This window comes from Rhinopithecus roxellana, chromosome 15, assembly GCF_007565055.1.
Source record: "Rhinopithecus roxellana isolate Shanxi Qingling chromosome 15, ASM756505v1, whole genome shotgun sequence".
NCBI lineage: Eukaryota > Metazoa > Chordata > Mammalia > Primates > Cercopithecidae > Rhinopithecus > Rhinopithecus roxellana.
In genome coordinates, this window is record NC_044563.1 from 34,381,799 (window position 1) to 34,404,564 (window position 22,766).

General features: G+C 35.5%; 1 protein-coding gene across 4 annotated transcripts in view; it reads right to left on the reverse strand.

Annotated features, from left to right (window-relative positions):
- Positions 1-4,082: 4,082 nt before the first annotated feature.
- CCDC82 (coiled-coil domain containing 82) overlaps positions 4,083-22,766 on the reverse strand; it is a 33,883-nt gene continuing 15,199 nt past the window's right edge. For all 4 annotated transcript variants that reach the window (XM_010375427.2, XM_010375428.2, XM_030918072.1 and 1 more), the window contains 5 exons: positions 21,440-21,532; positions 19,189-19,313; positions 17,234-17,404; positions 11,335-11,517; positions 4,083-5,017 (listed from right to left, as the gene is read on the reverse strand). In XM_010375427.2, coding sequence (XP_010373729.2) covers positions 4,952-5,017; positions 11,335-11,517; positions 17,234-17,404; positions 19,189-19,313; positions 21,440-21,532 — 638 coding nt within the window. In that variant the 3' untranslated portion in view covers positions 4,083-4,951. The remainder of the gene's footprint in view (positions 5,018-11,334; positions 11,518-17,233; positions 17,405-19,188; positions 19,314-21,439; positions 21,533-22,766) is intronic.

A 22,766-nucleotide genomic window follows, 5' to 3' on the forward strand; every position in this document is an offset into this window, starting at 1 on the left:
GGGAATCCTTCCTCACTTGGGTGTTTTTGTCAGGTTTGTTGAAGATCAGATGGTTGTAGGTGGGTGGTCATATTTCTGAGTTCTCTATTGTTTGATTGATCTATGTGTCTGTTCTTATATCAGTACCATGCTGTTTTGGTTACTGTGCCTTGTAGTATAGTTTGAAGTTGGGTAGCATGAGGCCTCCAGCCTTTTTCTTTTTGCTTAGGATTGTCTTGGCTATTCAGGCTCTTTTTTGGTTCCATATGAATTTTAAAATAGTTTTTTCTAATTCTGTGAAGAATGTTAATGGTGGTTTAATGGGAATAGCATTGAATCTATAAGTTACTTTGGGCAGTATGGCCATTTTCACGATATTGATCCTTTCTATCCATGAGCATGGATTCCATTTGTGTCCTCTGATTTCTTTGAGCAGTAGTTTGTAGTTCTCCTTGAAGAGGTCTTACACTTCCCTTGTTAGCCGTATTCCTAAGTATTTTATTCTTTTTGTAGCAATTGTGAATGGGAGTTCATTCATGATTTGGCTCTCTGCTTGCCTGTTGTTGGTGTATAGGAATGCCAGCAATCTTTGCACTTTTATTTTGTATTCTGAGACTTTGCTTAAGTGGCTTATCAGCTTAAGAAGCTTTGAGGCTGAGACAGTAGGGTTTTCTAGACATAGAATCATGTCATCTGCAAACAAAGATAATTTGACTTTTCTTTTCCTATTTGAATACCCTTTATTTCTTTCTCTTGCCTGATTGCTCTGGGCAGAACTTCCAATACTATATTGAACAGGAGTGGTGAACTCTAGATGGATTAAAGACTTAAATGTTAAATCCCAAACTATAAAAACCCTAGAAGAAAATCTAGGCAATACTATTCAGGACATAGGCATGGGCAAAGAGTTCATGATGAAAACACCAAAAGCAATTGCAAAAAAGCAAAACTTGAAAAATGAGATCTAATTAACTAAAGAGCTTCTGCATAGCAAAAGAAACTGTCATCAGAGTAAGCAGACAACCTACAGAATGGGAGAAAATTTTTGCAATCTATCCATCTGACAAAGGTCTAATAACCAGAGTCTACAAGGAACTTAAACAAATTTATAAGAATAAAACAACCCCATTAAAAAGTGGGCAAAGGACATGAACAGACACTCCTCAAAAGAAGACATTTATGCAGCCAACAAACATACAAAAAAAAAAAAAAAAAAAAACCAACATCGGTGATCATTAGAGAAATGCAAATCCAGACCACAATGAGATACTATCTCATGCCAATCAGAATGGCTATTACGTAAAAGTAAAAACAAAATAAACAAACAAAAAACCCAAAACAAAAATGACAGATGCTGGCGAGGTTGTGGAGAAAAAAGGAATGCTTTTTACAATGTTGGTGTAAATTAGTTCAATCATTGTGGAAGACAGTGTGGTGATTCCTCAAAGACCTAGAGGCAGAAATACCATTTGACCCAGCAATCTCATAACTGGTTATGTACCCAAAGGAATAGAAACCATTCTGTTATACAGATATGTGCACATGTATGTTCACTGCAGCACTATTCACAATAGCAAAGACATGAAATCAACCTAAATGCCCATCAATGATAGACTGGATAAAGAAAATGTGGTACACATACACCAGGGAATACTGTGCAGCCATAAAAAGAAATTAGATCATGGCCTTTTCAGGGGCATGGATGGAGTTGGAAACCATTTCCTTCAGCAAACTAATGCAGGAATAGAAAACCAAACATCACACCATCTCACTTATAAGTGGGAGCTGAATGATGAGAACATATGGACACATGGTGGGGAACAACACACACTGGAGCCTGTTGGTGGTTGGGTTGGGAAATGGGGAGCATTAGGAAGAATAGCTAATGGATGCTGGGCTTAAAACCTAGGTGATGGGATGATCTGTGCAGCAAACCACCATGGCACACGTTTACCTATGTAACAAACCTACACATCCTACACATGTACCCCGGAAGTTAAAAAAAAAGTTGAAGAAAAAAAGACTGACTTCAACCTTAATCACTAGTCTGGCTGCCTCAATAGCAAGTATGAAAGGAGTTATAGGGGAGCCAAACTATCTTCAAAGTAGCTCAAAGCTGCTCGAAGGCTGCAGTTTATCCCTCAGTGAACACTCTGGAGTCTAAGTAAGCCCTATTATACCTCCTAGGAATGAGTACTATGTAGATCTACTCATCTGAGTATGAGCAGACAAGTCAGGAAATACGGCCAATTGCATCCAACTGCCTGTACAATAGACATTTCTTTTCCCTTGTGTTTTCTGGTCTTATGGTTTTGTTCCGTCTTCATAACCGTAAAGCTTCTGTATAGCCCTGTGATTTTCTTCTAGAATTTCTTCCCTTTTACTTGTCCATTTGTCTTCCTCATCATCTCTGCTATCAATAGCTACCTAAAACTAAAGCACCTAACACTGTAGTAATAAATGGCCAAATCTAAAAAGTTTATAGTCATGTGAAATAAATGAGCATAAAAACTGTTTTTGTAATTAGCTGGGCGTGGTGGTGCACGCCTGTAGTCCCAGCTACTCGGGACGCTGAAGCAGGGGAATCAATTAATTGCGGGAGGTGGAGGTTGCAGTGAGTGAGATCGCGCCACTGCATTCCAGCCTGGCGGCAGAGTGAGGCTACGTCACAAAAAAAACAAAAACAAAAACAAAAACAAAAACAAAAAACTGTTTTTGTGTTGTTATTGAATCAATGATATTGATGGTGATGATAATAAAATAATATGTCCTAATACCTGTAAAGGTTAATTCTATTTTTCAACATTTCCATTTTCTTATGAACTACTTGCTTTTTACCCCCTAATACATGTTAATTCTCACTTCCTAATAGCTTTTTTGCCAGTCTTTTGATGTTACCACAACCTAAAAGCCTCTTGTATTTTCCAGATTCCTACAAAGTAGCATGTATGCTTGGTTGCAATGACCTTAGACATCAGACAAACTACCTATAAGCATTTTATGATCAACAGGGAGCTGTTCCAATAGGAAAAGTGCTTCAAGCCAACAAGATAGTTGATCCAGATAAGTCCTTGGAATTATTAGTACCTTAATTTACAAATTAACTGCATGCTGTTAAAAGTAAGAGATATATTTTAAGATTACTCTTCAGTCATCTCAAGCTTGTTTGTAATGTCCCATATGATAACTGATGCTTCTAGGTAATTGGAGATACTTTAGAGATCATTTTTTTTTTCATTTCTTCTGGCCTTCCTTTTTATAAATCATTTGTGATCTTTTACCATTCCTCCTTGACTATCACTTCTAACTCTGCCTTGCTTTTTTGGGGGGACACTGTCTCTTCATCTTCACCTTTCAATAACGGCTTTATTTTTATTCCCTGGAATTTAGTTAAGAATTATTTTGCCATATGCCAGGGAAATACGAATGAGAATACAGCTATGTAGGGATGTAGGGCAGGCACGGTGGCTCATGCCGGTAATCACATCACTCTGAGAAGCCGAGGTGGGTGGATCACCTGAAGTCAGGAGTTCAAGACCAGCCTGGACAACATGGTGAAACCCCATCTCTACTAAAAAATACAAAATTAGCCAGGTGTGGTGACGCATGCCTGTAATCCCAGCTACTCAGGAGGCTGAGGTGGGAGAATCACTTGAACCCAGGAGGCAGAGGTTGCAGTGAGTAGAGATCATGCCATTGCACGCCAGCCTGGGTGAAACTCCATCTCAAAAAAAAAAAAAAAAAAAATACAGATATGTGAAATTTCCATTTCACAATGTTTGAAAGGTATGCACTCCTCATTAAACATCAACATCAGTACTTTCAACACATTGTGAGTTTTTTCCACCTCATTTGTTTACAATAATAATATGGATAATTTCAGGAAATGAATTGTAGAAAATATTAACTAATTTCCATATATGAGCTTAACGTAGCTTTTTATGGATACGTACATTACGGTCCGTGCCATGAGTCACCTAATAGATGAATCCAAGTTCAACCAATACTTCCATTAAGAAAAAAGTATCTAAAGTTCCACAGTAGAATAGATCCTACTAGAATATCACTTTTAAGAATTAAAAATACAGAACAGACAGGGTTCATTTGTTCACTCTGCAACCATTTTACTTGATTACTTTATGGGAAAATTTAGATGTGCAAAGCAATGCAGATACCAAAATATGCTTTCCAAGTGCTTCTGGCTGAGTTTGTCTCTTTTAGCAATTCTGACCCTACGATATATATTTATATGGAAAAAGCTATGGATAAAAACAAATAAAATACATCTTAATCATCCACATATAGACAAAATTGAATAAAAAAGTAAGAACATTATAAAGCATGAAAATGTATATAAAATTATTCCTGAATGTGAGGGTTGAAAGACTCTGGAGGCCTGAAATCTATTTGAAAGAGAAACTTTCAAGAAAAGGAAAAAAGCATTCCTCTACTTCGAATAGATATGCTATGATCTTATTCTGAAGCAAGGGGACTGAAGTGAATGATATATTGAGGTTTCTTCCACAGTCCACTGATTTAGATGATAGCAGTAAAAAATGTATCAATGAAAATCATTTAATACTGTAAAAGGACAGGAATTCAGTAAAAGTACATGTAGATGTTAGTCTAAATACATTTTTAAAATACAATATATTTTGACTAACCTGACAGAATATGAACAGCTCATTCACTTGATAGTCATCTGTTACAAAGCCATTATTACGTAACTTTAAAACATATTTACAGACTTAAAAATTAAGACAATGCTTTTATGTACATCAGATAAAAGTTTAATTAGAGTGTAGAGTGCCATTTCACAGGAATTAAGATAATTATGTTTTAAACAAAATATTTTGCCACAAAGATATAGATAAAATGTATAAATACATCACATGATACAGAAAAACAAGAATCATGATCTTCACATTTACAGGAATTTAAAAAATCTTCTCTGATGGAAATGTGTTACAATTCAGTCAAACTTCTCTCCTTGAAAGTAATCCGCAGAATTGAGATATTCTTCAAGTTGACCATATTTCTGCATATACAATAGAAAAGCTAGTTATTTTTTTACTCAAAGCAATGAAGATAAACTGGGCCTTTGCAAACTACAGACACAATCAGGATAAGTTCATTTCATGGTAATCATGAACAAAAATCTTTTTATGATAAACAGGAACTTAATTTCAAATAAGCATTTCTAACTCATAGAAAGCACTGGAAAGAGATCAAAGTGAATATTATTAATTTTGTAACTATGCTTTCAATTATAATCTTTCTTTCTCTCTCTCTCTCTCTCTCTCTCTCTCTCTCTCTCCCTCCCTCCCTCCCTCCCTCCCTCCCTCCCTCCCTCCCTCCCTCTCTCTCTCTCTCTCTCTCTCTCTTTCTTTCTTTCTTTTTTTTTTTTGAGATGGAGTATCACTCTGTCGCCCAGGCTGGAGTACAGTGGCCAGATCTCAGCTCACTGCAAGCTCGGTCTCCTGGGTTTACGCCATTCTCCTGCCTCAGCCTCCCGAGTAGCCGGCACTACAGGCGCCCGCCAACTCGCCCGGCTAGTTTTTTTGTATTTTTTAGTAGAGACGGGGTTTCACTGTGTTAGCCAGGATGGTCTCGATCTCCTGACCTCGTGATCTGCCCGTCTCGGCCTCCCAAAATGCTGGGATTACAGGCTTGAGCCACCGCGCCCGGCCATAATTTTTCTATTATTATGCTTAGAGTAGAAATGTAGTAACCTCAATAACTTAATAAAAAGTTTGTTGAACATACATATCAAAGGCTCTGCTAATGACTGTCTGGGTACAATATTTTAAAAAGATACTTTCCCTGCCCCTAAGGAGAATAGAGTTCAGTAGTAATACACCAATAATAATCAGTAATAAGTGCCAAAGGAGGTACAGACACTGTCATGAGGGTTCAGAAGAGAGGTCATGGTTAGTTGAGGTAAGCAGCAAAGAGTGGCATTTAAATTGTCCTGGAAAAAGAGATTTGGTAGGCAAAGAGTTGGTGGCAAGAGTTTTCAGTAAGAGACAATAGTCCATCAAAGTGACACGACAAGAAAACATGGGATTTGACTACAACCTGGGTATTTTTAGGAGAACAGAGAGAGCTACAACTGAACCAAAGAGACTGAGTTCAGAGAATAAAAATTATAAAATATTGGTTAAAGAATTGAACTCATCATTTGACAGGAAATGGAAAGTTGCTAAAGGTTTTGGAGCAGGGGACTGAACTGATCTAAGGTGTATTTTAGGAAAATTGGTAAAACATTCATTCTAGAATAGTTCAGCAACTAGTTATGGGTCTATGACAACAATTTAGGTCATGAGGGCTCAAATTTGAGTGATAGCAATGAAGATGAAGAGTAAAGAACAAAGTAGAACAAGTTAAGAGAGGAGTCAAGAATGATTTAGAGATTTCAAAGTTGACAGAGTAGAATAATGGCAGAGTTATTCTGCAGGCTGTGGGAGGGAAGGAGATACATGATTTCAGTTTCAGACATATAGAGTTCAAAGTATTTACTTCAGTGAGGGGATTAATGACATACTAGTTTCTTGACTCTGTTTATGAACTCTGTTTCTATCTTCAGTGAAATGAGAGAGGATCCTGGTGACCCTGACTTTTGTGGTGACAGGGACCTACAGAAGGGAATGTGAGAAGTGCATTTTCATTCTAGACATTGAAAGCCATGAAACTCTTTTTTACAACCCTATGATATCTCACTGGATCTCCTTCTAAGGGAAGATGGAAGCACATTAACACAAGGGGAAATATCCTAGGGACTACTTAGGAATTTTCTTCGACCTAGTACTTAGGTAGGTTTTATTAGATACAAGTAAAGTACTCTAGGATTAGAAACCTATACTTGAAAAGTTTGACTGTTTTTATGCTTTTCATATTACCTTTCTTCATATCCTCTTTATTTATTAAATTACTTTTGGAAAATTAAAAATTAAAAAAAATTATTTTTAGAGGCACGGCCTCACTATCTTGCTCAGGCTGGCCTTGAACTCCTGGGTTCAGGCGATTCTACCACCTCAGCCTCCCAAGTAGCTGCAACTATAGCTGTGTACCACCACACACATCTAGGACACAATTAAAATCTATCTCAGTTATACTAAGATAGGAGGAAGGAAACCCTCTCCTTGCTTTCATTGCAAGTAACAGCTAAGATTAATCAATCACTTACTAATTGCTAGGTCCTATACTAAATGCTTAAAACGTGTTACACATCTAATCTCCACAATCAAAACCCAATTATTATTACTGCTTTAGTTCCTACTTTCCAGATGAGAAAACTTAGGCTTAGAGAAATAAAATAGTTTGCTCCCAAATTCTACTGCTAGTAAGTGGCAAAGCAAATACTTAAGCCTATACTTCTAAGCAGTATAGAGTATGCTGTTTCTGAGATTTAAATGGTGTGACTAGGACACAGCTTTGGCAAGAAAAAAATAAATAAAAACTTGAAAAGGAAAGTGAAACTCACAGACATTGCAGTTAGTATTACTCTCCCATCCTCTCCACCTAAAGACGCTGCTCTCATAATTCTTTACTAAAAATTTGGAGGGTTTTAATACTGAAGACTACTTACTTCAATAGTGAAGACTATTCTCTTACAACACCTGATGAACCTACTGATGAAAACAGTTGGAACTGTGGAAATGAAGTGTGGGAAAGAGGTCAGAATATAAGAGAAGTTTGGAATCTTCTACTCAGAAGTAGCAACTAGAACTCAGAAGGTAATTGATTTGCCAAGGAAACTTTGAAAGGATGAGGACAGAATTCAGTGTTAACAGGTACTTTTTAGCAGTGATCCTCAAACTTTTATTTACTTAAGAATCACCAAAGCTAAAAATATTGGATGTTTAACATTCCAAGGATTGTCATTCAATATATCTGGGATGAGGCTAGGGGATTATACAGTTTTTCAAAAACTTCCAGGTGATTCTGACATAGGTAGTTTAGAGCCATGTTTTGAGAAACATCAGTTTAAGGGGTGGGGAAAAAAAGGGCAAGGGAAAAAGTTAAAAAGGAGGGGAAAGAGAAGAAATGAGAAGCGTTTAAGGAAGGCAAGGAATACCTAATTACAATTTTAAATTATTATGTATATGACAATATTTATCAATACATTTAAAATTTACTTTACATACAACTGTCACTTGTAACAGTTTTACATACAGTATTTACAGTATGAATGGGCACTTGATATTTCTATTGACATGCTTTCTTTAGTACCTGGTGTTCGTGCATCCACCAGCCAATCCCAACAATCCTATCTTCAACTTTCCAGGAAATCCCATCATCATATACACTTTCTTCTTAATGAACAAATATTCATTGGAATTTTGCCAGTGTCATATTAGAGTATGTTATTGAACTCTTCTTTAGAATAAGACATAATTATCTTTATCAAATATTTTGGTTTTATTATAATTTTCCTATTATTTGTCCTTTTCTTTTTTTTTTTTTTTTTTTTTTTTTTTTTTTTGAGACGGAGTCTCGCTCTGTCGCCCAGGCTGGAGTGCAGTGGCCGGATCTCAGCTCACTGCAAGCTCCGCCTCCCGGGTTCACGCCATTCTCCTGCCTCAGCCTCCCTAGTAGCTGGGACTACAGGCGCCCGCCAGGTCGCCCGGCTAGTTTTTTGTATTTTTAGTAGAGACGGGGTTTCACCATGTTAGCCAGGATGGTCTTGATCTCCTGACCTCGTGATCCGCCCGTCTCGGCCTCCCAAAGTGCTGGGATTACAGGCTTGAGCCACCGCGCCCGGCCTATTTGTCCTTTTCTTAAACTCAAGTTGCTCCTACACTCCTTTAGTATCATTACATTAAAAACAGATCACCCTAGTTCAACCTTTAGAAGGAAGAACAAGAATGAAGTCAGTCTAGTTGGCATGTCTTTGGGAAGACATGCTGAGACATCCTGAGATAATTAAAGTAAAATGGCTGAAGAAGCAGGTAAGGGAAAAAGTAAGGTGTGGAATACAAGTTGGAGGCAGAAAGACAGGAACAAATAGTACGTGTAAGGCAAAAAAAGGGGTTGACATAATTGGGAAATATGAGCGGAAAGTGCCATGGCGATGGCATTCAAGTAACACTGAGCCCCAGGCATTCTAAAGGGTTAGAATAACTGTGACTACCAGACTGTAGCTAAAGGCAGCACACATCACAAAGCACATGCAGTGCTATCACTCAAAGGCACACAGTGAGAGGGACAGACAGAGTGAGGATGGGAAATGTCAGAGCACTTGACAAATTTGGAAATTTCATCACAGCACAAAAAGCTGCAAATGGGTTTATATTGGCTATAAACTTCCGTGGTTTCTAGGAAATCTTTTGAGAAAACCTAGGAACAAATTTTTTAACTGGAGAAATCTCAAATAAAATGAAGGTCTTTGGTATTTTCATGTGGAAAAAATGTGCATATTGTCCTAGACATGCACAATCTTGAAATATTATTTCAATGCCTAATGCTAAATATTATTCTTTATGTATAACATGACACTTGGTTTTCTTGAAAAGAAAGCCTAAGCTCCTTTCTTTTCCTAAGAAAAGAAAGCCAAGTGTTATATTATGCATAAAGAATAACGTTTTTTTTTTTCGAGACGGAGTCTCGCTCTGTCACCCAGGCTGGAGTGCTGTGGCCGGATCTCAGCTCACTGCAAGCTCCATCTCCCGGGTTCACGCCATTCTCCTGCCTCAGCCTCCCGGGTAGCTGGGACTACAGGCGCCGCCACGTCACCCGGCTAGTTTTTTTTTGTAGTTTTTAGTAGAGACGGGGTTTCACCGTGTTAGCCAGGATGGTCTCGATCTCCTGACCTCGTGATCCGCCCGTCTCGGCCTCCCAAAGTGCTGGGATTACAGGCTTGAGCCACCGCGCCCGGCCTAAGAACAACGTTTTTTAAAATTCCAGGTCCTTCTGGTGTTCTAAACCTTGTTCAGCTTTTTCTAGGATACATGATTTGGAAATGCTTTTTTCTTCAAGAAGTTTAATGTTCTTCCCCACATATGATAGTATTATATAACATATACAGTATATGCACAGTGATTTTTCTGTACCTAGTATCCATTTCTTTATAACTGTGCTATCCCAATAGGTTTTGCAATTCCACTAGAGGATTGGCAACACTTAAAGTCATCAATAAAAGCATTTAAGAATTTAATGTCTAGGAAGTTACTGAGTAAGTGATTCCTCTCCGGTAAGGCAAATGAAAAAGTATGGATAAGGGGAGAGAAACATTTGGAGTAGCAGAAGTAGAAGCAAAGTAAATGGCAAAAAGCTGAAGAAAGTAAAATGAGAGAAAGAAGACTTAAGGATCAAGATGTGGGAGGCAGGCAAGATCACTGGGTGGTGGTTTGTGGTGGGAGAGTAATTGTCAAAGGGAAACCAATAATGATGTCATTCTCTAGACTGGGAGACCTCCACTAAACATGACATGTGCTAAAAAAGTTTCTTTCCCTCTGCCTAAGCTCTCTTGCCTCATTTTTTATACTCCTCTTTTACAAATTTCCCTATGATATAATCCAGGCAATGGATCTCAAGTCAGGCTTTTTTCTTTTCTTTTAAAGATTAACTGTTGGTAAGAGTTGCCTGAAAATCTACTATTTGTTCTCTCTTATACATTCATGTAACTAGACTTGTTTTAGAAGACTGCAGTCATATTAGCATTCTTTCCATATACCATAAAGAATTCTAAAAGCTCTGTGAGCAGACCAGAGCTTATGAGCTGCCAGCAGATCTTCGGGAATCCAGTGCACTCTTCAAAACCCCCACTTTACTCCTTATATCAAATTTAGTGATCAATAGGATATGGGGGAATCAAAATCAGTGCCATGGCCTGAAACCTCTGTATTCCCCTCGACCTTCAGTTAGTGTTCACTGCTCAGTACCATGTCCTCAAGAAGAGGATGTGGGTGATATTAGAACTGGCAGCCGAGATCCTTTCCTCAGACTGGCACCAGGTGCTTCTTCACTCTCAGGTCAAAAGAACTGTTCTAAAGAATAGGAAGCAGACAAGCAGAGGTGAGTCCTATACTCTGTCAAAGAAAAAATCAGGGGACTTAATATATATGTAAGCAATACATACATAAAAGCAAAAGGACAGAGGTCCTTCAATAAAGGACAGTATTAATGCTTGTTAAAATTTATCTGATGGGCCGAGTGAATCCTTAGAACATCAGGGCATCTATTCAGAAGGACAATGATAAGCATGAAAGGAATGAGTGGAAGAAGAGAAAATACAAAGGAGAGAAAAAAAGAGATTACCTTAAATTTCGCTATCTTCTAATCATTTGTTTCCTTTTGCTGATCACAATTAGGCTTCAGAATGTACATGATGAGATTGTCATATATTCACCTTACCTTCTTAATCCAGCCTCTTTCTTTTGACTGCTTGAAAATTCTTTCCACTGTTTCTTTAACTTGTTCATCTTTAACTTCTCTCTTTGCAAGAGAGCAACATTCCTGGTATAGTTTGAATTTAAAATGTTTCAGTTTATGATAAATTCTGGTACGGTCTGCACAAATTCTGCCAACAGTGAACACCTAAATCAAGAAATAAAGATTATTATCTGACAAATGAAGTGAATAATATGGTAATGAATATATATCCTTTCTTGTTTTTGGATTTTCTTTAGTAGTAGAATCAAAATGCATTGTTAACTTTAAATGTTTACACAATTATTCCTTTACCTTCTCTTACTTATACAACTAGTCAAACACTGAGCACCTGTGAAGTTTCAAATATTGGGCTAGGCACTAGAGATATATAAATAAAATACTTATTACCTGTATTAGGGAGATTACAGTTTTGAGAGAAAGACAAATGTTACAAAACAACAGGAAAAATGCTATGTCCAAGATGCTATCAAAATGCTAGCAAGGAAGGGCACTTAGCCCAATCCAGAGAGGAGAAAAGTCCCCAAGCAGATCAAGCTTGAACTAAATCTTGAAAACACAAGAGTTTTCCAAGTTTGGGAAAAACAGAGAAATGGCTTTAATGTAAGGCAGAAGGATCGGCAAAGTAAAAAAAAAAAAAAAAAAAAAAAAAAAAAAGGGAAAGAAAAGTATTATAAGTCCATATTTACTAAGTCAAAAATGCCTGGATTATAATAATTTTCTAGGTATAAGCAACATGTAAAACTGAAAGAAACTCTTATACCAAAATTAAGTATTGGCATTTTTTTACTAGATACTTTTCTCCCCCCCACCCCCCAAAAAAAATGATGTAAAGTAAAAAAATAACTGTGTTTAGGCATACTGGTTGCTTTACTTAAGGTGTTATATATGAATAAGACATTAATATTTTGCTGTCAGCCAGCTATAAGAATTTTAATTCCTACATTTACATGGCCTTCTATAATTAAAACTCTTTTTTATGAAATCAAACAACCAGAACCTTTCTCTTTCAGAATGTTTTGAATGTTTCAAGTTTGTTATGCAAACCTACAGCTAAAATAGGAAGACAGTCTCAGTCTCACTGCACTGACCAAATTATTTACATATGTATATATATATAAATATATATAAAAAGCAAAACTCCATCTTGGGAGGAAAATATATAATATATACGATACATATTATATATAATATATATAAAATATTATATAAAATATATATTATATAATATATATAAAACATGTTATATATAATATATATAAATAATTTGGTCAGTGCAGTGACCAAAATATATTTTTTATATATAAAATATATAATAGTATTATATATAATAGTATTATATATATTTTATATATTATATATATATATTTTTTTCCCCCCAAGATGGAGTTTCGCTCTTTCACCCAGGCTGGAGTGCAGTGGCGCAAGCCTGGCTCACTGCAACCTCCGCATTCTGGTTTCCCTGCCTCAGCCTCCTGAGTAGCTGGGATTATAGGCGCCTATTACCATACCCAGCTAATTTTTTTTGTATTTTTAATAGAGATGGGGTTTCACCATGTTGGCCATGGTCTCGAACTCCTGACCTCATGATCTGCCTGCCTCGGCCTCCCGAAGTGCTGGCATTATAGGCGTGAGCCACTACGCCTGGTCAATATATTTTTACCTACATTATTTTACCCACTGTAGAAAATGCATCAGAAAGGGCTCCAAACATGATGATGTGGTCAATCTTACTCTCATGGAGTAACCTAAGGAAAGAGTAACTTCTTGCTGACTTATGTATTTGTGTCTTTACCTAAGTTCACTAATGGGTTATGCTTTCATGAGTACAAGTGGTATAGTTTTAATATTTATCTGTGTAACCTGTGTTCTGTCTGACAGAAAAATACACTTGTTTCCTGAAGCCACACTGCAAGGAAACATACAAGTGATGATAGACAAAACAGGAGTATGTTTCCAAAAATGAACAGAAGTTATATCACAACAATTGGCAACAATCCGGTTTAATGAGTTTTCTTGTGGAAAATTGTATTTCGGACATTTTACTACCCTTCTTTAAATCTCCAAAAGTTTAAGAAAATCATGTTCAGATTTCTGTTCATGGCTCCGTAAAAACCTCCCTGTTTTTCAGATCATTAGGAGTAAACAGTAATTACTGTTCATGGCTTGCTTATTAAAATTAACTTTTCCAATTCAACCTTATCATCAAAGCAGTCCTGGTAGTAATGACATTTCAGCAATTCAGTTGCTAATACTTCCAACTTCGTGTAAAAAGACAACACAAAAGTTGCAGTGACTATAAGGGTACCCTGTGTGTCTCCGTTTCTGCCATCAAAGTAGACTGTGTGGGAGAACTCAGCTACAGCTATTCTGTATGAAGTATAGGCATATGATAAAGTGATTTGTATTTCTATCACACATATTCTGTATTTCCACAAAACAAGAGGAATTTATCTGTATAGCATTTTTAAGTTGAAATGAGAGGGAAGGAGAGGTGTTTAAAAATACTATTTTTTTTCCTGTATGAAAAACAAGTATCCTTTGAAAATATTTAACATCATGGTTTACTTCTTTCCACTACTAATTCCTACCCCTCTTGGCATCTACTTATCATCATATAGATCTATAAATCGAAAATTACCTTAAAATGTTCTTGTATTATTTTTTCCCAAAACATGATCACATTTTATACGGAAGAACCTACATGGAAGGGCACCACTGCTGTAAAGTTTCACAGAATACAGTAGATGCAAAGGATAGGTGTAATACTCCAAGTGAACTTAACCCCTCACCCATTCCTGTTTTTAGTATATTGTTACAGTCCATTGTATTTCTTTACCATATGAATTGCAGTATACAGTACAATACAGCTTACACTGTAGGAATCAATTTGTATAAAGTACTAAAACAGGTAACATTAATTTATGGTGTTAGAATAATTTCCTTAAATGTCCAGAAAAATATATTTAGAACAACTATAATTATCTAGTTCAATTTCCATACATTAAGGAAACTATTCTAACAAGAAAATTAGTATAAAAAATACCACAGATAGAAAAATAAGTGCTGTGGTGAGTGTTCACAAAGCAGATGAGGAAGATGACATATAAATGATGACTGGTCCACTATGCAGGGTTAAGCACGGTTATATGAACTGATAAATATGAGTCTGAGTCAGTTCAGTTATCAGTATGAACCAATTGATCGTACATATGTAAAAATTGGAAATGGAGCTAAAAATTATCACTGAATTTTCCTAAAGCCGAAGAAAGAATCTCATTTCTAATTTAACAGCTATATCATATAGAGTATAAATTAAATCTGGATAACAAACTGAGGCAAGGAAATATAATGAAACATGCACTATGCAGACTTGGTAATATTCAGCTAACTGTAGGTAGCTTTTTGAAGTATTTCTGTAAGCTTTTATTTATATGCAGAGGAGCCAGCTCCTTATGGAAGTATGAAGAACAAAGAAAAAAGATTCTCAAGGAAACAGTAAGTCTGGGGAAAAGTTTGTTTTCTGTTTCAGGGTCTTCAGAAACAGGTAGTACAATACCAATCCAAACAGTTCTATTTGCCCTTGTTTGGTTGGTTGGTTGTTTTTTGCACGGACATATTATACAATGCCATTTGCCTCAAAAATTATTGCTTCTTCCCACCTAATCCTAAGCATCTTAATGAGTCTGGATAGACTCTGGGCAAAACTAAACATAAATCCAAGATGGTTTTTAGTTCTCCCAAACTACCTTTCAGATTTCACAACTCTCTTTCATCCAGGTAATTTCCTTCTCATCTGTGTCCTTAAACTTTATCAAAATCTGGTGGTCCAAGGCCTCTCATCTCAGGACCCTATCAATACTGCTATAACCAAAATTACTCTTCCCTCAATAATTTCACTTTCCATCAAGACATCCTTTCTTTCAAAGAAGCTGCAGTAAGGAGAAAAGTTTTCTTATGAAACAAATTTGATGTTAAGTGAATTCCTTAAAAGTATTATTTGCACCCTCAAAAAGAACCCTAGTTAATCCTAAAGAGTCTCAATTTTATGTAACTACAAGCAGCAACACAAAATAAAGAATTAGTTTTCAAAATAACTTGAAGATGGGTGTGGGGTTACAAACAATCTCTTTAATGCTCTGGATCATAACTACGTTTATTTTCCTTCCCTCCCTCCCTCCCTCCCTCCCTCCCTTCCTTTCTTTCTTTCCATATATGCATTTACATTGTATTGAAGTAGGATGTAAAATAAATTTTAAGCCATTCTTCACTTTAAAGAAAAAATTACTGAAAAAACAATTTCATTTAAAAACAATCACACTCTCTTAACATACACAATAACTAACAACGTTCACATACAGTTATATATGTATACACACATTTTTATCAGATGCCAAGACAGTGCAAATACTAATTACTATTATACTTTCAAACTGGCATTATTTATCAACTTCATGATTATACCATTTGATTTTTACTGAACTGCTTTGCAAAAGATAAACTTATAGACATTGAGTATGTATATAGCTTTGTGACTCTAGCTCTAAAAATCTAGTATTTTTAAAAGATATATATTACTCCTTTTTTCCTCTAGGAATCTTACTTTCCATGAACTTACTAGTTTCAATGCAACCTTGATAGCACTGCATTTGATCATTTGATTTGAAAATACTTTGCCACTTTAATAGTTATCAACTGGCATCTTAAGGTAGTTTTAATTATATATCCTTACATGCAGAATAAGCATTTTCCCATATATTTGTTAACTTTTATAGTTCTCTCATGTGACTGGCAATATTGATGTTCTTTGCTTTTAGTTCATGCTTTCAGTTTATTCTTTGTTTTTTTAAATATTTGAATAACTATTTTATATAGAATCTTTACTACTTCACAGGAATGTCAGAGCTCTAGAAGTGATTTTCTTACTCTACTTTCCTCTTCAGGATTAGCTGCAGATAGCAAAGACCATGAATGTACAGCGATGTATTTGATCTGCATAACAGAACATGGTCCCTAATGTATGAAATCACTTTTGCTAGGACTCCAAGTATCTTATGTCATAAAAAGTCATAGATCAGTTTTTAAACAATGGGGAAATGTGCATATGACTATTAAATATTTATATATTTATATTTTTATAGTGACATATCAAACAAAACATTACCGACCAATTCTGAATTCATTATCTCCATAAAAACCTTCTAAGTCATTCTTGCAACCCAGATCTCTCAGAGGGATCTGGTCAACTACTGCTCAATAATACTGAGAAATCACTACCCAGTTTAATAGAGGAATTCAGATAAATATTATATTTCCATCTTAATAATTGACTGAGAGGATTCGGAGCCAACTTTGGGTCTCTACCTCTCTAAACATACACCTCCTGCATGGATATGTAGACTCACAAGAAAAAGCTCTCAGTATTTTTGCATTTATAAATGTAATTTTTGCATTTGTAAATGCAGCAATCTTATAAAGATTGAAAAAATAAATAGAAGTTGCCAGCATCTGTGCTTTTTATCATTTCACATTATACTGCTATGCTCTTGTCTAAAAAACACTTACTCTTCAATTTTTTCTATTCATACAGAATTAATAGCATCTTAACTATGTGGTGATTGCTCTAGACTCAGACATACTTCTAACAGAGTCTAGTTGAAGTACAGTGTTTTTTGAATTCTCTCATATTAGATGAACAGCTATCTTCCATTATTTACTTGTGGGTTGCCAATTTGGTGGACTATATGCCAAAAATGTTTCCACTTGGGTCAAATTCTCCTTAGGATACTTAGGGTTATCTGTGCAAGTTTATGAACGAAAAATTTCTAAATACTGAAAATTAAAATTAGAGGGAAGAAAATACCTGCTTATCATGGGACATGAAATTATCTATTTTCATGGTCCTGGTGTTATACAACTGTCCTGATAAATGCACTGAATATTTACAGTAGCGATGCAGTCCACAAGCCTGGCAGGAACAGTTTTCAGGATTCTTCAAACGAATACTTACATTACAATAATTTTCCACCCGCTCCTGAAAACAAAAAATATAAAAAATGTTTAAAAGATAAAGAATAAAAATAAAAATAAGAATCTAATCAAATTAAAACATCTTAGGAATCACAATATAAAGAGATATAAGAGCAAAACACCCTGGCATTTCTTACTTTAATATTCAGCACACAGTAGGTATTTTACAAGATACGTTTAAATAAATTTATAATCTTGGCTATTGCATGAAAATAAACCAGACTAGGAAAAAACTAGTTTCATATCTCTTACACTTATGTGGTTGCTACTTCTTTTCCATTTCTCATCTCTAATTAGTGTTAATGAGGTATCAGTTAAAAATAGAAGCAGCAACAATGTAGGATGATATAAGAAAAATAATTCAAGTAGGCTAGTTAAAACTTGAGAAAAAAAATCACACTCACTTTCCATTGTATGAATTATATATTTTCCACAAAAATATTCCAGAAATAATTCAATCCTCCTATGATAACTTACTACAGTCCTGTGGAAAAAAAAAGTCGGCACTAGGTCTGCCATGTGTCTGGTATTCATATGGACAGTTTAATAGCTCAGTTATCCATGAGTAAACAAACTAAGAAAACACTTGGTATTCACAAATAAGCTTCATTATTAAGCTATGAAGTTACTTGTCCCTGAGTATTTCTGCTTATGTTCTAGGCCTGTGCTAGATACTACTATTCTAATTGGTAGCATAGATTAGGTTTAATACAGTATTTGAACTGCAAACAATGAGCATATTAGCATGGTTACTAAATCACATTCATATCCTCTACCAGCTGGATGGTAATTAAGTATCCAATATACTGACAGTTTACTTTTTATGTTATATGATTGAAAACTGTATTTTCTGGTGGTCAACTTTTCATATTTCTCATACTTCATGGCACTTTATGACATGTATTACTTACAGGCTGAAATTCAGGCTGAATAAATAACTAATCACCTTCCTTTCCTGCTTCTGCTGTACTCCATGGAAGCACATGTTAAGATGAAACCTTTATTGACCTCTATCAGCTCAGTTCTCTGAGTGACTACCATCAGCAGAGCACCCCTGATGACTAACACTGGATATATAAGTGAAAACAAACTTTGTTGGGTTAAGCCATTGGGATTTTATTGTTGGTTTATTTTGTTTGTCATATTCTTTATCTTTTGTAGCATAACCCAGCTCATCCTAATTAAGATCTTACTGAATCATCTGTGTCTCAATTTTTCAGCTAATACTTCTTGGTATCTTACAGTTATTATTCCAACATCATATTATCCAAATTCAGTATAACCCACCACAATATGGTATCATAAGAGGTAAACAGGTGTTTCATAAACAGAGCTTCATAGAGTAAAACACGAATTTAGGGAATATTGCATTACATATCCCCCTTTGAATATTTATAGTATAAATTCACATATAATGCTTGGGAAAAGTATTCCAGTAAAGAAACCAGCTTACATTAAATCCACTGGTTCTCAAATTTCTTTGGCTATGGAACTCTCTTTTCTGACATAACAACACCCTGTGAGACAATCTCCTCATTTTAAAAGATGGGCTAAGCCCTGGATATGTTCTAAAGTTATTCATCATTTGGAACCACTTAATTATTGGATAGATATAGTTAATGTGAACGATTAAAACAATAATAGCTTTTAGAAGATGTGAGAAATAATAAGCTGATTATTTAACAAAGAAATGACAATATTTTAAAAGATTATTCAGTTTGGATTTTAAAATCCTGAGAGGTTTGCTGCCTCCACCCCCAAGAAGAGATTCAAAAACAAACTGTATACCTTATATTGCTCTTTCCAACGACTTCTAGATACTAAACTCTCTAGACGAGGCTGAACAAAGCGGTTATCCAAATAATGAAGAGATGTTAGCATATCTTTTGCATATGATTTTTGCCTTGTGCCATCTGTTCAGAGGATAAACAATAAAAAAACCATTTTGTTAATAAGAAATATTTAAACAATTTAATACTTAAAAATTTCTTCCCAACTTGGTCGGAAGCATTTAAATTAGGAAAAAAAAAAAGTAAAAAATCATTCCATCAGAACATTAAGAAAAAATAGGACAGGCTGGGCACAGTGGCTCACGCCTGTAATCCCAGCACTTCGGAGGCCGAGGCGGGTGGATCACAAGGTCAGGAGCTCGAGACCATCCTGGCTAACACGGTGAAACCCCATCTCTACTAAAAATACAAAAAATTAGCCAGGCGTGGTGACGGGCGCCTGTAGTCCCAGCTACTAGGGAGGCTGAGGCAGGAGAATGACGTGAACCCAGGAGGCGGAACTTACAGTAAGCCGAGATCGCACCACTATACTGCAGCCTGGGTGACAGAGCAAGACTCTGTCTCAAAAAGTTCTCTTTGCAAGCATCAAGCTTTAACATTATTTTCTGATAACAAAAAAAGCCAGATGAAAAAGCTTACCAAATTATCTTTTATTCTCTTACACAAAACTGACATGAAATTAGCCCCTGAATTCCAGATAAAGTTCAAACTTCTGAATAGGCTTTCAAGGTCGTCTACAATTGACTCTATTCTACTGATCCCATGGTAACTCCTTGTATCAACAAATCAGAATACTCTTTTCTGTCTAGGCCTTTTCTCATTCTTCTTTAGCATGCTGCAATTGTTACTGCCTTCCTGATTTGGTTCATAGTATATTCTCTACATATATCTGTCATAGTATGAATTTAAGCATTATTTTTCTGTTTTATTTGAAGTTTTATTAATTTATTTAGTTAATGAATTTATCATGTTTCTTTAAATAATCACAAATTCAAACACCTTACCATGGCTTACAAAGCCCTTCTGTCCTCAGCCTACTCCTCCAAACTCCTCTCTTTTCCTTCTTTCCTGTCTCATTCCACATCAGCCACACAGGCCTTCTAGTTGTTCTTGAACACACCAAACTTATTCTTTCCTAAATGCCTTAGCACCTCCTTCGCCTTCTGCTAAGCAAGTAGTCCAAGTATTACTTGTTCCCTTTGTTTCATTCAGGTTTCTATTTAAAAGTTACCCCAAGAATTTTTGACTAATCTAACTAGTATATAACATAAACTTTACCTTCCCTTATTCTCAATCTTCTTACCCTATTTTACTCTTTTTTTACAAGAACTAATTACTCATTGAAATCATATTATGTTATATTTTGTTTACTCATTTATTGTCTGTCTCTCCTATTAGGCTATAAGTAACATGAGTGCAGGAATCTAACATGTCTTAAGTCACTGTCATATCCCCAGCCCTCAAATAATGCCTAGCTTATAGTAAGCATTCAATAAATATGTGTTCAATATATTGTAAATGAAATCTTATTTGGCAATTAGTTATTCAATACAATATATTTATAGTCTATTAAATGCCAGATTCTGTGCTAGATGCAAGAGAAATGGGGATATATATATCCCCATATATATATATACACACATAAATTTGCTCCTGCACTATGACAAGGGAAGAAAGCAAAAATACATTTTCAATACAAGATGAAAAGTGCATATAAATGAGCACTGAGTACTACCATACTCAGAATGATGGTGGCACAAATGAGAATGACAAATATTACGTGACTGGGTCATAGATAAGATTCATAGTAGAAATGTTTTTATACTCACCTAAAACATCTGGGACAAAAAGGGATTCTATTCTAAGAAGAAACAGCATGGACAAAGGCACAAAAACAGAAAACAGCAAGGAACTTTTAATGAAATTCAGAGCTCAGGGAGGCTGGGTTTGGCACATGGGTATTAAGACACTCCGCTGTTTTAGGTGTTATACTGTCAAATTCACTGTTAACTCTCTAAGGGCAAGGACCTGTCACAAACTTACCTTCCACGTATCTCAGATAATGAACACTAACAAGCATTTTACGTGAATGGAGTTTTGATGTAGTTGATCCTACAGGGAAAACACTGGAAGGTCTTACAAATGATCATCGATGGTTTTGTTTAATCTACATAGTTTTAAAAGTGAGGTTGTTTTAAAATTGGAAAAATAAATAAAAACCAATTGTTTCATTCATAGTATTAACTTACCATATAATGTTCCCAGAAAAGATTCATCTAAAGCATTGATCAGAAGAGCCTTCACAACTGTTTCAAAATGAGTATAGTGGTCACTAAAAGAATCTGAAATTAATTTTAAATATATATTAGAACAGAGCAGACAAAATAATTTCTTGAATACAATAGGTTCCATTCTCCAATGCTAAGAAATTAAAACTAGAGATAGCAGAAACAGCTTAATCATCCTAATTTTATAGCTTCCTCGATGACTTGTCTAGTCACGGAGCAAATCTCCATTTTCCAAACTTACTGGCTTCCAATCCAAACTGTCTAGTTGTAATTTCAAATCTTCACTTCCTGAACTTAAGAAAACTGTTCAGAGAATATTAAAATATGTTGTAAAAAAATAAAAAATTATCCCTTGAACACCTATATTTGTCAATTTGACACTTAGAAAGAACAAGAGAGAAAACCTCCAAAGACAGATTAATATGTCTTATTCTTTAAAACATGTTACATATGAAATTGTCCAGGGAACTGCTACCTTAGCCAGAACTCCAATGGCTACAAAAACTTCATTTCCCTTTTCATGCTGCCCCAGATTTAGGATTTTCTACATCAGTTTAGAAAACCTGTCTATTTCCTTCCCCATACCACATATTTAAGCCCACTTTCTCACTAACCAAATCTCATACATGACATCATCTGTTGTGACAGGCCAGGCAGTGGTAAGAGAGAAGATTCCTACTATTCTCATTACTTTTGGATCAGAGTTTATTATGACTGTGGAAATGTTCTCTATCAACCACGACCCCTTCCTTGATCCAACAGTCACTGTAGAATATATGTCCTGCTCGGGGCACCTGTGAGGACATATTAAGGGCAGACTGAGTATTTCAAGAAATATAGAAGATGTCTGACAAGGGATTAAAGCAAAATAAGACCTATCATTAGCAACCATGGATAGATTTTGACTCTCCTTCCACTTGAAGTATAAAGAAAGATGGGATTCAACATGGAAAACCCTCTTCATTTATATTTTAGTTACACAAAGGGCCGTATAACTCTCTTTCAGACTTTAGGGTACATTTTAGTATGCATTCTTTTCTAAGGAGACACCTATAGAAGTGCTAAAGAGATAAAAAAAAAGTAATACTAAAAATCAGTGACAATAGCAGATCATTTGGCTATTAGCCTTTAGATGGCCTATGATTAAAGGCAATAATCATGGCCTTTAATGAATATAATATTTTCTTAAAAATCAGTAAAGCATAATTAAAAAATGAAATAATACTTCAATAGAATTTAACTTTGACTAGACTGTTATCAAACTCTGGATATAATATTGGGCAATTTT